The 16,569-nt window shown below is 38.9% G+C and overlaps 1 protein-coding gene across 9 annotated transcripts in view; it reads right to left on the reverse strand.

Annotated features, from left to right (window-relative positions):
* The window catches only part of TBL1X (transducin beta like 1 X-linked), a 190,131-nt gene that overhangs the window by 17,378 nt on the left and 156,184 nt on the right, over nucleotides 1–16,569 (reverse strand). For all 9 annotated transcript variants that reach the window (XM_085532138.1, XM_085532181.1, XM_085532153.1 and 6 more), the window contains 3 exons: nucleotides 15,304–15,553; nucleotides 9,694–9,826; nucleotides 2,616–2,757 (listed from right to left, as the gene is read on the reverse strand). In XM_085532138.1, coding sequence (XP_085388264.1) covers nucleotides 2,616–2,757; nucleotides 9,694–9,826; nucleotides 15,304–15,553 — 525 coding nt within the window. The remainder of the gene's footprint in view (nucleotides 1–2,615; nucleotides 2,758–9,693; nucleotides 9,827–15,303; nucleotides 15,554–16,569) is intronic.

Consider the following 16,569-nt stretch of genomic DNA (forward strand, 5'->3'; position numbering starts at 1 on the left):
AATTTATTCAAGATGATTAGAAAAAGAAAATGAGATAGAAAAAAAATCATTCATGATTCTTCCAGATAACAAATACTACATCTCAGACATGAGAGCCTAAGAATCATTAACTGATTGTGCATATCCTTACCAAATCCCAGTTAAGTGAATTTCAGGCATCCATACTTAAAAGTAGGATCTAAACAGATAAGCTACCTACCATTAACACCGTAAATGCTGTCCAACACAATGAAGCTGCTTCCACGTTGCCTAAAGACTCCCACATGTGCTCAGAGGCACAGTATCACGATGGGCAATCTCAGAATTCTAAATGGAACTTACAGGTTCCAATTGAGAGGAAAAAAACCTGGTAACTTTAACTAGCAAATTACATGCATTCTGCTGGAAGCTGATCTTCATCTAAGGATAACTCCTGTATGGCAACGAAAGATTTATTGGGCCATAAGGAGAGAAATCAAAAGGAACCTGACTCTGGAACCAGCTGAGCTGGGTAGGTACTGTTAGCAGTGGCAATTAGTCATTAAGCATTTTAGCACCTGGATTAGGAGTGAGATTCACCCTATTTACCTCCAGAAGTTCAGGCATTAGACTAACGGAGTAACCTAGTTTCCCTCTAAAACTAGCAGCAGTAACTGCCTCTGGAGTGTAATTCATGAGCTTATTTGCTGTAGACTCTGCCCAGACCTCCATGAAGGCACATGTCTCTTAGCAAGAACCTCTATGACCAGTTTAGATGGCTAAATACAAGGGAGATTACCTTACCTTTGATACCAAAGGACATGATCTCAATATGACCTCTAGAAATAACCTTTCCTCTTATAACATGAATCACATAAAACAGATAAAAACCAATTTAACATAATATTATTTAATAAAACAACATGAAAATTTCACAAAGGAATATGATTAATATTGTAGTTCTAAATAAACTAATAATATTAGTAGTTCTAAATAATGGCAGATGGCATTTCTAGCATCATGAATAAAAAATTAGGAAAAAGCACAAGCCAATTCTTTAAAACACACGCACAACTCAACCCTCTGTGAGCAGTCAGAGCGGTTGTAGATTTAAGTCAAATATGTAATGACTTAGGAGGAAAAATCTGGAAACTCAAGTCAACTTCACTGTGCTGTATACTTATGTGGATCACAGATATGGACAAAGGCAACAGCAGAAGGGAAAAGAGATGGAAAGCTCAGGGATTAGACATACCGTTTATCCAAATTTGTTAGCGATAATTCACATTCTTTGGAAAACTGAAAGCAAGTTGGAAGCACTTATGGTGGTTAAATTAGGAATGTTTCATTATGTTAGATACTAGCCCAGCGCAAGTAAAGTATCACTTGAGACTGGAAGGGTATGGATCTGCAAACTACTAGAGGAAGAATGCATTACCAACAACTTTCCTCATAACTATTCTGAATCTTTGCTTGTTTTCGTCTTTCAACTTTCCTCTTCCTACTCGTCAGTTCAGTTTTTCCTGACAATTTTTCTTTCCCATGATGTACACAGAAAACAAGTAATTCACATCCTTGATCTTATCTTCATTTGCTTTGCTAATGTACCTGCACTTTCTGTGATATTCATCAACTTTATTGTGTCACAATAAACACTGGTCTATTAATAACACACAGGGGAAGCTGACCTGCACAGCTGCCTTATCTTACACTTTTGTGAAGCACCCAGCCCACCTATCACTAAAAGATAGTGATATTGCAGTAAAGATTAATCAAATCTTGGTCTCTGACCAGCAACTGAAACCGTATGTAACTGATGAGAATCCTTCCTGGTGCTTAGTTTTCAATCCTTTGTGATCACTCTGTCTATACTAATATCAACAAAATGGATAGAATGAAAACGATCCCAAAATTAATTAAGGTTCCTGCAAGGTCTTATAAGTTCCTTTTACACTGCTCAGCAGCAGAAAGGAGACATTAAGCAGTCTTAGTGCTGCCCAAAGACACTGTCCAGCTACTGGGGATTCCTAAGAATACCCGTTTTCTTTGCTCACTTCAGTCATCTCTGCAGGACTGTAATATCTAAGATAGATAAAAGATTTTGCAGGATGAAGGTCAATAAGGGATCAAGTAATACAATTTCACCTGAAAGGTGGATGGGTAAAAGAGAATGACTACACATGCTCCTACCCATATAGACTACAAGGTGAACACATTTTGTTTCATACAACATAATTCAGATGGGAGTGGGTCTTGATAGTTCAGTCTCAGAAGCAGCTTCATTGGTGCTTACATCTCCTCATATGCCAAAATAGAATAACTATGGGATGCAAACACATTATTAATCAGCTTTCATTACTACATAGATGGCTTGTTTAATCTTCTTTCTTAGCTAGCTGAGTTTATTTTTACTCATGCTCCTAAAAATAGATACATAAATACATCATCATTAAGCTTGAAGATGGCAACAGTACTGGAAAATTAAAGCATACAGGGGAAAGTTCAGTCTATTATGAGTATCTGAAACAAGAGGTCAGTAGGTTAGGACAGAGGTTCTGGTCACCTCAGATATAAAAGATACAGAGCAGCAGCTGTAATTGACTCTGAATTAAATTTAGACAGTTAAAAACCACGCACGGTCTTAGAAGCTAACTTACATTCCAGTCCAGTGAAGTCACATCCTTATTGCTGGGGACATCATGTCCTCCTTCTCTTATACAGTGCCTCAAAACTAGTTGAGTGGAACCACTGTTGCTGTTCTCATTGAGATTCCATATTCTGGCTGTTGAGTCTCCAGATCTACAAAAGCAATTGCAAAGAGATGAAAACTTCTCTTGGTGGCAACCCAGCAAACAAAGTAAAAAACCTCAGTTTCTGTTTTTAACTGAGAGAACATCACAACCTTTCAGATGTGACTCTTCCATTCTGCACTTCCTGCACTCCCTACACTGGCAAATATTGTTAAATAAGTAAATAGTTATTAATATGATCTATATGATCTATCATCTAAATCTACAGCATAACATCATTCACTTTATTCAAAAAATAGTTGTACATTTGCTTGCTACCTACATTTTTGCACTTCATACACATAACCATTACAGAGATGGTCTTGAGGAACTTAACCAACATAAAGGCAGCCCTTTGCACAAAGGCTGTGTCCACATGCCTCCTACAAAAATGCTGCACAGCCACATTAACCTCCTAGTGGCAGACAGAGCCCCTGGTGCTCCCCAGAGGGGCAGAATGCAGCATCACCATCTGCAGAGGTGCAATGTCACCTAGAAGCTGCCTTAGGGAAGGGGACCTCTAACACTGTGACGAAGGTACTACAGTGCCTGCTTCCTGGCCCTGCCTGAGGATTTTCATCTGCTTCATAGACTGAATGTTTTCTAGGAAGATATTTTCACTGCAGACCGAAACCCTGATGTTGTCTAGAAAATGCCGTGAGGAGAAAGTGAGAAGTTGATCATAATCTGTTCAAAAATTATACAGTTATTTTCACTGTGCACAGATCTTCCTTCCAATGAGAAATGTCTCTGACGTCAGAAATCAATTTCCAGCAGGGTGGAAGAGATCATGTTTTCTGGTTTACTGGGATTTGCCTCTTGCCCTACCCAGCCCCCTCTACTCTTTTCAAACAATCAATAACAGCAACAAAAACCAAAGCAACTCAGTACGATGGATTTCTTGCTGTGTCCAGAGGGTAATTTTAATTTCCCTGCAGTAAGAAGAAACCTGGAGCAGAATTAGGATCTCTCCAATATTTCCTATAATTGATACAATCAAAATTAAATGTTGTTGTTGATGTACTTGATGTTAGCTTTTCCTTTCTTTTAATTAATGACTAGGACTTACTTTCCATTACATGAGCAAGGAGAAAAGGTATTTATTCGAAGACAAAAATCCTGAGATCCCTTTTTGCTTTGATAACCCATGTTTTTTTCCTATTACAAGAGGATTCTGTATTTTCTCCTGGTCTATTAATAAAGCGTTTTAATTGTTCATATGAAAAATACCAAGCCAATTTTGAACACTTCATACTTTTCAAGTGCAAATAACCAATTAAGCAACAAACTAGATGGACTGATTTTTTGCATATTCCTATATTAACAGTATAGCCAGATTTTACACAAACAATATTTCAACTGTACAAGAAAAATCCTCTTTGCCTGTATCAGTGTCTCTGAGGTCTGTTGGGTCACTGCATGCCTGGGGAATGTGCCCCCCATCTCCTCACAGCCCTTTGTGTCAAGCTGAGATGTGATCCCTGGCCAGGGCTTTGTCACAAGCTACTGCCATTCTTTGGCTACTATGCAGCCATTCTTTAATTGTTGGCAGACATCTTTCATGTCACTGATTATGAAATAATTTGAATCAAGACAATTTCTGTCATCATACGGAACTCTGAATGTAATACAGTTCTTACTTCTTCAGAGGTGTAGAAAACCGAACAATTTTGTATGTATTGGCGGTAAAGTTCATGAAGTTAAACACAAGGCTCAGAAGATAAGGGGCATTTTTAGCTGCAGTAATTTACAATAGTGGGACTGTAAGTCTTTCATAGGCTTAGGTTACTGGTTAACATGCTAAGTAGGAAATTCCTTCAGTGCTGGCTTCTACACTGCATAAGATTCCTGGCCAATTCTGCCCTTATTGTAATAATCCAGTTTGCTATTGGACCCTCTGAATAAAATACTCAGCCACTTGGCTATCAAACACAATATCCTATTTGCTATTTCTAAAAGGGTTATGGCTTTGTTTTCCAACAGTTTTATTTAGTCAGTTTGCCGGCTGTGCTTGGGCAATCTTATTTTCCAGTATTTTAATTTTGTTTTTCCATTTTCTTCTTCCTAAGGCTACATAAGCTATTATGTGTCCCTGCAGAGAGGCTTTATAAGCCTACCAGTGTGTGGCAGGGGTATTTGTGTGTCTTCCCCTTTGTTGCTGGGGACAAAAAAAAAAAAAAAGTAAAAAGAAAAAAAAAAAAAGAAAAAAAAAGTATTCTCTGTTCTGGAAAGTATTCTGATTTCTGTTGAATGATTCAGTGAACCCTACCTTATTAGAGAACTATAGTTCAAGCACAATTCAGAAAGATATTTAATCTCCTTAGCCCACAGAAGCATTTCGATCTGCATGATAAAGCAGCTCATTCCAACATGCGAGTCATGAACACTTGAGTAATAGGTGTACTGTTCTGCACTGCTGAAGAATACTGCCAAATTTTAGGAAGGCTTAGTTCTGAAAGCGTTTTACTTCATGCCCTTCAGCCCTTGTGTAATCATGAATCAAAGTGGAAGAATGCTTGCAGAATTTTATCTGTGACATATAAAATCCCTATTCCACAGCAGCCAGCAAAGAGGTTAAAATAGCAGCAGCAGTGTGTAAAGGAATCTGCATGATTACTGAATTTTGGTGGTTCTAATCTTCAGGTACAGTCTTACAATTATGGTTATTTTGATGTACAATATTGCTACATCTTTAACACTTCTGGCTGAAACAGGTTGGGTTTTTTATTTTATTTTAAAATAGATTATCAAAAGCATAAAGGGAAAGAACCTCTTCCACTTAATTTACACTCCTAACTTTTTGTTAATAAAACAGGTCCCTTAGAGTAAATGCTTAAGTTTCCTATGGAGTCAGCAAAGGCAATTGCCTCAGAGGTATCCAGAGGGAGAAGCCAAGTGCCTAAGCTCTATGGGGAAACTTAATGTCTGTCCCACTGAGTCAGCAATATTGTTCCCCACAATGGATTATTCAAATAAAACTCACCTAATAGCTGACCCGGTTGCATTAGCAGATTTGATATAACAAAGAAATTGGCCCCAATGAAGTCAATTGCTAATGATTAAGCACTTAAAATTAAAAGAATTAGCACCTGGTGCTATCTAGGGGAGTTTGCAATCCATTCCTTCAAAGTGATAATTCAGAAGGATTTTTCAGGAGGGTAATTCACAGTAGGCACTAAACAGCTGAAATGAAGAACACGGTAACTCAAAGCATTATGTAAAACCCAGAGATGAAAGTTGAAATTGGCACAGAAACTCTCTTGCTTCTGCCATACATAGCTATAATCAAAAGATCTTATGGACAACAGTTTTATGGCTAATTATTATGCTGACTACAGAGAGCGAATATGCACACAAAGCTCTGCAAGACACAAAGTTCCCTTGTGTGTAATAGGCTGGTATAGGTCAGCAAAGATAAGCCAAGAAACCTACTGCTGTGTTTTGGGAATAAGGCCAGGTTCTTCTGCTTCACAGCCATGAGAATTACTTAAAGGGCATGGCTGGATGTAACAGAACAGAGCATGCTCTTGGAAACAGCAGCTAAATGTCCAGGCAGAAGCAGCCTAAATTCAACTAGAAAAGCTTTAGGAGTTCAAGGCTCCAGCAACCTTGACATTCACAGTCTACTTCAGTACTGGGAAATTCAAATAAGTTCAGGAACACTCTGGGTCACTGGACCATGATCAGCCAGCAAGCTGATAGATTGATTACTCCTGGCCAGAACTTGGGCTGTTTGAATTGGCACTCTCTGATGGGGCCATTAATGTGTATTGTTGCACACAGGGTCTTGATGATCCCACTGAAAAACTCCTGGGCATAGGGAACACAGACATAATCCCAATGTGAAGCTTGTGGGCAGCCGCACTATTTGGCAGCCAGGATGGTTTGCTAGCACAGACACAGGCCATACCGTGCCAGTTGGCCTCAATGCCCAGGAATATTCCCAGGCATGCTTAGTTTACTAATGCGGATGTAGCTGTTTCTGCACTACCCATGGCACACAACCATCTGTAATGATTTACGTGCTCCATAAAATTAAAATACGTTGAAAGAAATTTCAAGGAAGAAATCAGTCTTTGAAGAGAAGGACAGCTGGATTTTAAGAGCAAAACTGGAATCATGGAATGGCCAAATCTTGACATTTTCCTATGCACGTATTTATTATTTTTTTAACTTCTGAAAACATTGTACACAATTATTTATTTTGGAATGCTCATTTCCTTCACAAGGTGCAATTAATCCTCCTAGAAAACCACACGTATGTACTTTACTGCTTCTTCTTGCAACATCCAAGTGTTCTCATAAGTATCTGGTGACAGTCATCTCTTTGGTAGCCTTTACTAGTATCACCAGTCTCCTGATCCTCCATTTCCACAGTAATGGGAATGATGGAGAATGAAGGGTAGCTGCAGAAGGTATTTCTTCTTACTGTTTGAGCAGAGAAATTCCTGTCTCCACACTTATTTTTTAAACAGCCCTTTGCCAAGTCCAGAAAGAACACATTTCTGGGCTAACCAGTGCCAGTAGCTGGGACATCAAATACACAGCTTTCTTTGTATCTGTGGGGTACTCACTAAATCTGGAAACCAATGCTGTAATTCCCTTATGGAGCTTGTTTCAGATCAGGTTTTGAATCTGCATTATTCTTCTAGTGCTCTGAAGATTATATCAGGTCGCTTTCTAAACTGGCACTAATTGTTAGATTAATTACCTGTATAACTTAAGGTTTGCAGAAAACACTTTGCCATGAATTGAAATTCAATTGTTCTATGCGCAGTATAAACAGAATGAATGCACTATTTCACTTACTTAATAGTTAGGGTTTTTATATGTCTTTTTTAAGGAGAAAACAGATGGGTACAATCAAGCAGATGGGAAGACAGAAGAAAAGTAAGGACTGGGCAGCACAGCATGGCTATTACAGAACCTAACAATTCAGTGCTCTCATATCAGTCTAACTGTAGTTTTTTTTTTTTAAGCAATACTTTGTAAAGGACAAATGGAACTGCAGCATGCTTAAGACCTCGGGGAATTTCTCCCCTATTTTTATTTGCTACCATAATATATAGTTTATCTGTAGATGATAACATGCAGCACTACTATACTAGACATCTCCAATATTTCTCTGTACAATGGCATCATCAATCAGCTCTTTTCCTGCCATTCCACTTTTCCTGTGCATTTTATGCTTTTTCCATCACGTAAGCTTCATAAGGCACTCATTTCTGCATTATCTGAGAGCTAACAGAATTCACTTACAAATGGGCTAAAATCTGATCAAGGTGTGTATGAGTTTGAGATATTTGCATTTTCAATGCACTGCCATTAGTCTGCATGAGACACAGTACTTGACTGCACTTTCTGCCTATGTGTGTATCTGTATGCTTCCAGAATGAATAGCAAAGCCTACAAATAAGGACTTACTACTCTGAAGGGCAAAGTCTACCTGAAAGGATAGTGAGAAGGTATTCCTCTATCTATATATATTGTTATCTATTCCTCTATCTCATCTAACTAATGGTTCCGATTACTGTCCTCCAGCTTCAGTGGAGACTGTGCAAGATACCATCCATCAAGCTCAGAAAGCATTGATTTAGGTTAGATACAAGGAAAAAATCTTTTACAGTGATGGTGGTGAGACATTGGGACAGGTTACCTAGTGCTGTGGTGGATGCCCCACCCCTGGAGACCTTCAAGGTGAGACACTGGAACAGGCCTTGGGCAACCTGATCTATCTGTGGTGTCCCTTCTCATTGCAGGGGAGCTGGACTGGATGGCCCTCAGAGGTCCCTTCCAACACTAAGGATGCTATGATTCTATGATCATTGCCCTGGGGTCTCTGCTTTATCCAGATACCAGTGCTCAGTGCTCTGCAGTAAAATTAAATACTCACTGGCTACTCAGTCACTGTTTAAACTCTGCACACAAGGACTGTGAAATAGAGCTCATCTGTGTAGCATGGAAAGCACCATGCATTCCGTGCATTAAGTCAACAAAGATCTCATAAGAAGACAATTCTGATGAGTTAGCAAAAAGTTGGAAAAAAAGACCTTCCTCTCCCATGTACATGCTCAGATTTTGTCAGGTAAGTTCCAGTGATGAAGACCCATTTTTCTCCTCTAACTTGCATCAGTTTTCCTCCACGTTCCCAGTTGACTTTCTAAAATTTAGCTGTTGTTTTAAGTTAAATTTAAAGCACAAGCAAACACAGATTCTAACAGTGTCTGTGCACAGCTCCTGGGTTATGTTTACATTAGTGTTTCAGTTTGGATCAAAATCTTCTTTTCTAAGTCAATCTGTTTGCCCTGCTTACCATGCTTTGTCATGGCTGAGCGGCATCAGAGAACTCAAATTAGATGATTTTATCAATGAAATTGAAACAAAACATGCCCTCAAAGCATTTATGATGGGCACGTCAGACATAGCCAGTTTCCTTCTGAAGTACCCCTTCCTGATACAAACAGTGGTGGCATAGGACTCTCAAACAATAGTTTTGCTTTCCAGAACTACTACTGTTTGCGCTGGACCACGCTAATGAAGACACGGCTAAAGAGAACTCTGTTTTATAATCCCCATACTTTTTAAAATAAAACTTGGATGAAAAAGCTTTCTGAGATCCCAGTGTGCACCATTAGCTAAGACAAGCAGGAACTGATTGCACGAACTTCTAACAGTCTGAGAATTATCCAGTTATTCTAAAAACCTTTACAAATTTTGTTTGCATTCAGAGCCACAGAATGCACATTTTGATTGTTCAAATGCTTCATATTCTGCATCACCTTACTATCACTTGACTCCTACATATGTGCAGTACTGTTGAAAAAGACAGTTGCAGGCTGAAAAAATCAGTAAGGAGATTACCGACTGGTCTCTACTATCTGCTCTCAAGTTCTTGCATCTCTAAATTGACTCTAATTGCAGCAGCTGTTTCCAGTCATGGCCTTACCCAGATGCTAGCAGGTCACTGACAGGGTTCCAGGCACAGATGAACACCTCTGATTCATGGCCCCGAAGGACTGTTGCTTTGTTAGGAGGAATTTCAACATCCCCGTCAATTTCCATTGGCTTTGAATGATTATCTGTAAAGAGAAATATCAGAATAAGTAGTCTGCAAGATCATGTTAGCTCTGCATTAAAAACAGCTGGTTACCTGCGGCCTAAGCCTTAAAAGCAATGTATATTTAATGTTCTGTGTTATGTCACTGGTCATGCTGCTGTTTTCTTTTCTATGGTGATTCAAAGTTATGATATTTCCTCAAAATATAGAGCTTTCTAAAACATCCTGTATGAAGTATGTAGCTTTAGATATAAATAAATAATTAGTGTTCATTTCAGTACAGATTTTCTTGAAGATGGCTTAATTTAAATCAACCTAAGGATTTACTGAAGTAGGAGATTGCTAGATATGAGAAAAGATTTATGCTCTTTTAAAAAAGCAGCATCAGCTTCTTAGACAGTATCCAGTTAGAAGTGTGAGGGGCTACTCAGATGTAGGATATATGTAGTATGGACCTAATTTCCCAAGTACAGCAGGGAAACAGTGAGCAATTCTCTTCATATGGGTACCACGATACTTGCAAAAGGGACCAGCTGATGCATAGATATACTTAATCCACATACTGTGATTCTGGGGTTGTTCAGACTGCAGTCTAAGCAACTTTGGTTTTGTAAACCTTTTTTATTTCCTTAAGGGAAAAAAAAAAAAAAAAGAAAAGCGTTTTAAACAATGAATTTCTCTTAGTGGCAGCATTTCATACCAATTTGCATAGTGAATAATATTTTCACTCCAGATTCTCATTGCGTCAGTACGCATCGCAAACTGCGCTTCCTGGCTGCAACATGAGATGAGAATGAGACACCAATCAAGGGCAGGTAACACACTGGAACAACAGGCAGCAGATGTCATGTACAGAACCGCAACCCATTTCAGAGAAAGCACATCCAAGAGCAGAGAGCTGGCAGGCTGGTGGAGAGGCAGCCTTGTGTTATCTCATCAATGCCTTGGCCAGCTGAACTGCTCTGATTGATCAAAATCCAAGTTCTCAATCTGGGTTAAGTCTTTTAGTTAGTCATTCTTTAATCACATACGGAGATCCATAGGTTCACAAGTGGAATAATTATGCTCCTTTATTGCCACATGTTTATGGCATTTAGAATCAGCCATCTGTCCTGATACTCATGCTCTGTTGAGCTATTGCCCACTGACTGGCAAAACAGACTGTGATGTTACACAACTGCCATCAGAAGGAAGATCTCCAGATTTCTACCCTCAACCATGCTTTCAAGTACCCTGTTTTGTGCTAATCTATGCTGACGCAAGTAAGTAGCACTTTCCTTAGAATTTCATAGAATGGCTTAGGTTGGAGGGGATCTTGATCATCATCTAGTTCCAACTCTCTACCATGGACTGGAGTGCTAACCACTAGATCTTGCTGCCCAGGACCCCATCCAACCTGGCTTTGAGCGCCTCCAGGGATGGGGCACCACAGCTTCTCTGTGCAGCTATCCAGTGCCTCACCGTCCTCTGGGCAAAGAATTTCCTCCTAACATCTAACCTAAATCTCCCCTCCACTAGACTGAAGTTCTCATTTGTCCTGTCACTCTCAGACTATGTCAAAACTTGATCCTCATCCTGCCTGTAAGCTCCCTTCAAGTACTGGAAGACCGCCATGATGTTTACTCGGAGCCTTTTCTTCTCCAAGCTAAACAAGCCCAACTTTCTCTAAGCTTTCTTCATAGGAGAGGTGCTCCAGCCCTCTGATCATCTTTGTGGCCCTCTTGGCCACATTAGGGCAAAGAATGGGTGGACAATCCCTGGCTTGAAAGCAGCTTTACTCCAGGGTCTTAAACTTGTGAGGTACTACCAGAGCAAGACCAGCAGATTTTTAAAAGTATTTTTTGTTTGTACATGGTCAGATGGAGAAATCTAGACATGCACTGAATGTTATTAATTCTTCTGCAAAAAGAACAAACTTGTGACCCCTCAATCAAGTGATACTTGTGTTAGTACATGTAAGACTGAGTGGCCTTTGGAAACAATGAAATACCCACACAATTATTTTCTATTGTTTTCTGCCAGCAATTTTGACACTACAGCTTTGATGGTTTCAAAAAAAGGAGGGAAAGATGAGAAATCTTTCAGAAATTGTTTCCAAATGTTCATTCTGTATGCCTTTTCTTCCTGTTTTTCATCACGTAATTAAGTAGTGATGCTAAAGAATGTTCATATTTAAAAGATTACTCTTTACAATACATAAAATGCCCCACTGAATAAACAGAATGAATGAACATGTTGCTTCAGGCTCTTTTCAGATAGACATGATTAAGTTGTACTGAGTGCAACAGACCCCTTCAAAAGTGAATAACTTAGTTTGCATACTGGAGAACTGTGCTTAAATGTTAATACAAACTGTTTTGTAAAGGCCATCTATGGTTAAGACTACATTATATTCTAATGTTTTTCCTCAAACATATTAAAAACACAAAATCACTGGAAAGTTAATATTCCCTGCCCCCCAAATTATGTTTATTTTAAAAAAAAAAAGTAATTTTAACACACCAATGAGTAATTTCAACTCTTTTTTCCCCATTAAATTAAAGCAAAAATAATGTATTTTTAAGCTCTTACCAGTGCTAACCCTGACTTTTCACAGGAAATGATTTTTGAGTTAAATATTTGACAGGCCATTCAATGAAGCTGTTCTTTATGGCTGTAGCTACAATAAAGGAGCTAGGCTGAGTGTTTTTTTTTCCAGAGACTTATTTTTCTTAAACCCAACCCAATCCTTGCAAATATAATGATAATAACAACAGTAAAAAATATTTGAGTTGGAAAACAATCCAACGCCAATTCTTCTAAACTAATTTTTAAAGTGACTCAAACCAGAAAACATCACTCAGGAAGCAGCAAAAGAAGGCAGCAATTTTAGCAATTTCCTTTACTTACTTATTTTAAATCTGCATCTCAAACTGTTGTTAAGTTTTTTTTCTGTGTTTCTCTTTCTTAAATTATGACTAAGGAAAAGCACACTACCCCAAACCATCCCCATATATGCCAGTTCTGTCAAATCCAACAACAATGGAAATTATTTTTCAGGAATTCTCTCCAATCTTTTCTATCAAAGTAGGTCTCCCAGGTTTCACCTTACTCATTTTATGTCCCATCCTAAACATCTTCTGATCTGAATGTCTTGTCTTAATCTAAGCTATTGCCATATCTTTCATCTTAGTCTGTCCTAGACTGAACACTCTCTGAACACAGTGGCAAGGGTGAAGGCTGGATACACAGGATGCAATATTGCTGGATGCAATAAACTGCCAGTTAGATCTGTTATTTCTAATGGTAACTACTGAGAGAGATCTCTTGCAGTCTGATCAAGGGTGAGAGTGTCAGCTTGGCAGATCTGTATGTATCTCCCAAGTATAATCCTCAGCCTGCAGTTGTCGATACCTTGCTGATATCCTCTGAATGATTCCAACAGAAAGGTTATAGTCCTCCCAGAGCAAGGGAGGTGCACAAAGAGCCATCTGTCTCTGTATTTGTCAGCAGCTTCTCCCTAAACTCTCCTTCTCCTTAAATTGCAGACCTCACCTCTTTGCTCAGGATGATGAACTGGCGCAAGAACAGCTGCCAATGAAGTGTGCCAGCTGGCCAGGTACTCCTAGAAGACCTCCTGTCCTCCTACTGCCATGCCTCTGTTAGCCTATCTGCCTTGCAGGTTCTTAGTCCTGTTCACGCTTTGAAATTTCAGCGGACAACACCAAAGTTATCTTCTTGAATCCTGCTCCATGCAGATATTGGATGAGATTAGGCCATACATGACTTTTCTACCTCAATACTCACAAACATTCACGAAACTACTTCTATTAAAAACCACTGTAAGAACTATTACTTTTAATAATATGATGACGGATCTGAGAGATTGAGCTTTATAGAGTAGTCACACATCTGAACTGATGTGAAAGGCTCTTATTTTTAACACAATAGCATGCATGTTTCTTCAGATCAGAGGAAGTAAGCCTGAGAAGTTCTGCATTTGTGATGACCTGATATTTGGTTTTCTACTTTCAGAATTGTTTACTGAGATGGAAGGATATTCTCCAAAACTTTTTACCAATGATCAGAACGAAAGAGTCAACAACAACAACAAAAAGTCAGCGGTAGATAAATTTGCAAGTGCTTTCATTTCTGTTCGTACCACTTCATATATGAAATAAGTTCAACTTCAAAACAAAGGATCAGTTGGAAGTAAAATATTAACATTTCTCACAGACCTAAAAACAGGTAACAGTTTGGAATTTTTTAGAACTTTTGACATCCCTTTCTCATAAGAAAAATGTATTTTAAATCATCTCAGTATTACCGGGAGAAACCATTCTGTCTAACTGGAATTCCCTGAAGAAAAATCTGGTTTGAAAGCATTTTTCTCACTGACCCAGAGAGGACTCTATTCAAGTCAAAGAGAAGACAGAGACTGATAAAGGCATCTATGCTGCAGAACAAAGAAAATCTGTTGCATGACAACAGTCCTGACCTGTTTCTTGTCCAAAACAAAGAGCTCTTGGGATTTCCTACAAAACCTGCCATGCATGTTCCTCTAGAATTTCTTTTGAAATACATAATGTATTGAGGTTTCATTTCAGATGTTAGCCAATGCCCTAATATGGTTTGCACACAGAAACCAAAACCATTAATCACATCCGCTCAACAGTGCTAGTGCAGCCATCAAGATTTAGTTACGCTCACAGGAATATGCACCTATCTTTAGATGTATAAGCCATGAGCTCAGTCTCTCTCTGTAATCAGTAAATAAAGGTGAATTTGGAGCTCTTAGGGACTGACTGTTCCCACAGTCTACAGGAGGTAAGACCTTCACATTGATACTTGCTCGTGTGACTAAGAATGTAGTTTTAAGTAAAAAAGCAAGGAATTCTCTCCTCTGTGCCTTCAAAACAAATTCACTGCTTCCAAACTGCTAGGAATGGTTTCTGGCTCATACAAATTTCTATCCAGCACCTGACCATTTTGTACAGGAATGGATAGGCCAAACTGCGCCAAGGACCATAGCAGTAAGGCACGTAGTTAGTGCTCAGTGCTGTGCTCTGGTTGTGCTTTAATTATACAGATTTGGCCTCCAGGTCCCAGCTTCTCAACCCACATCCCCTCAGCTTAGCCAAAATGATCAACTGCAGCTGCAGCTTCTCTGAACTTTCATCATATGTATTAAAGCACCTGTAAGGCCGATAATATTAGTGAAATCTACAGATAGTCTGCTCCAAGGAAATTGCATACAGCTCCATTTCATGACACTGGGTTCATCTTGCAGTTCTGAAGATCTTGCAATTTGAAGTTTTTGCATTCTAAGACAGAATCGGTAAAACATGGTATTGTGAGAGAAAATGTAGTGTCTAGTCAGAAACCTTTCTAGAATTACCCTATCCTCTTGAAATTATCCCCCTCAGTTTTACCATCTTACAGACACCAACAAAGCACATGAGGATCATTCAAAATCTAATCTACTCCAGCAGTGGAAAGCAGCTGCACAGGTTGGCTTACTTATTGCATGTGCCCCATTCTCCTCTCCATTCACAGTGGCTTCTCCGTTCTTTGGTGTGTTCTGCTGGGAAACAGCAGTCGTCGTTGTTCCCGCTGTTGCTGCCGTTGCTGCTGCTGCTGCTGCTGCACTGGCTTGTTGCTGAGCTAGTTTCTCTCTGAATGCTTGCTGCCGGGTCTGTACAACATCAGGCATCACTGCGTCTATCAGAGACAGTGACTCTATTGGCCTGCCATCAAATACTGTACCATCCTGCAAAGAAAATGAGCCAAAGTAAAATTGCAAGCTCAGGATCTTCAGCACTGAGGCTGGCTAAGAGGCAACGTTATAAAGAAACAAAACTGGGTTGTGTGAGGATATTGTTTAGTGAAAGTATCATTTGTTCAAAATTTACAGAAGAATCAGGCAGCTAAACTCTTTACAGTAAAGACTCGAAAATATGATGTTGTGAAAATATATTGTCTGAATTATGACAGAAAGTTTACTTTATTTAGCAGTTTGAAAAGAAAAGGATAATGGCTAAAGTCATGACTGAGCCAAACAGACTTGGGTTGAATGGTTTGTGTTCCTGCACTTGCAGAAGCATATGAATGGAAGCAGTAGATGAATAATGAACCTCAGACAAAATAAGATGTATATGCAAATTCACTGTTTCTTTATACCACATTCATCCATTCATCAGCCCAGCAGCACCGGTTGTAGCTGATTATACAGGACTGCTTCACCACTATTTTCCCTTTTTTCCTCTAGTTTCATTAACAATAGTTACAGATTTCATTTTGATTTCTGTAAATTAGGCTTCAGGTTTAACAAGCAATTGAGTTAACTTTCAAGGGCTATTTTTTAAGACTTAATACAGACTCGGGTCAACAACTGCTTTATCTACTTAGCTCTGCTTCACTTTCGCTTTCCTATTACCTTAAATACAGGTTTTAGAAAGGTTTTAGATGGCTCTATATAGAGGCACTTTACCGATCTTCTGCAAACTCCATTTAATTCTTTGAAATAAATAACACACAACAATTAAAGATTTGGGTTTTAGGAATAAGTGATAAGTTTTGGATATGGACAGATGAAGCAGTTGGGAAACTATCATTTTCAAAAGATACCAATAGCTGGTAATGAAAAATAACAGCCTGGCTTTCAAGTCTGCTTCTGTTGGACTGTCCTTTGTATTATACCTTACAATTACCTTATTAAAGTATTACATATTTGTTTCCTCATGGAGAAGAAAACAGAGGAAAGAGTCATTAGAAAAGACACATATA

The sequence above is a fragment of the Coturnix japonica genome, chromosome 1 (genome assembly GCF_054131305.1).
Source record: "Coturnix japonica strain WE chromosome 1, WE-NBRP24, whole genome shotgun sequence".
Taxonomy (NCBI): domain Eukaryota; kingdom Metazoa; phylum Chordata; class Aves; order Galliformes; family Phasianidae; genus Coturnix; species Coturnix japonica.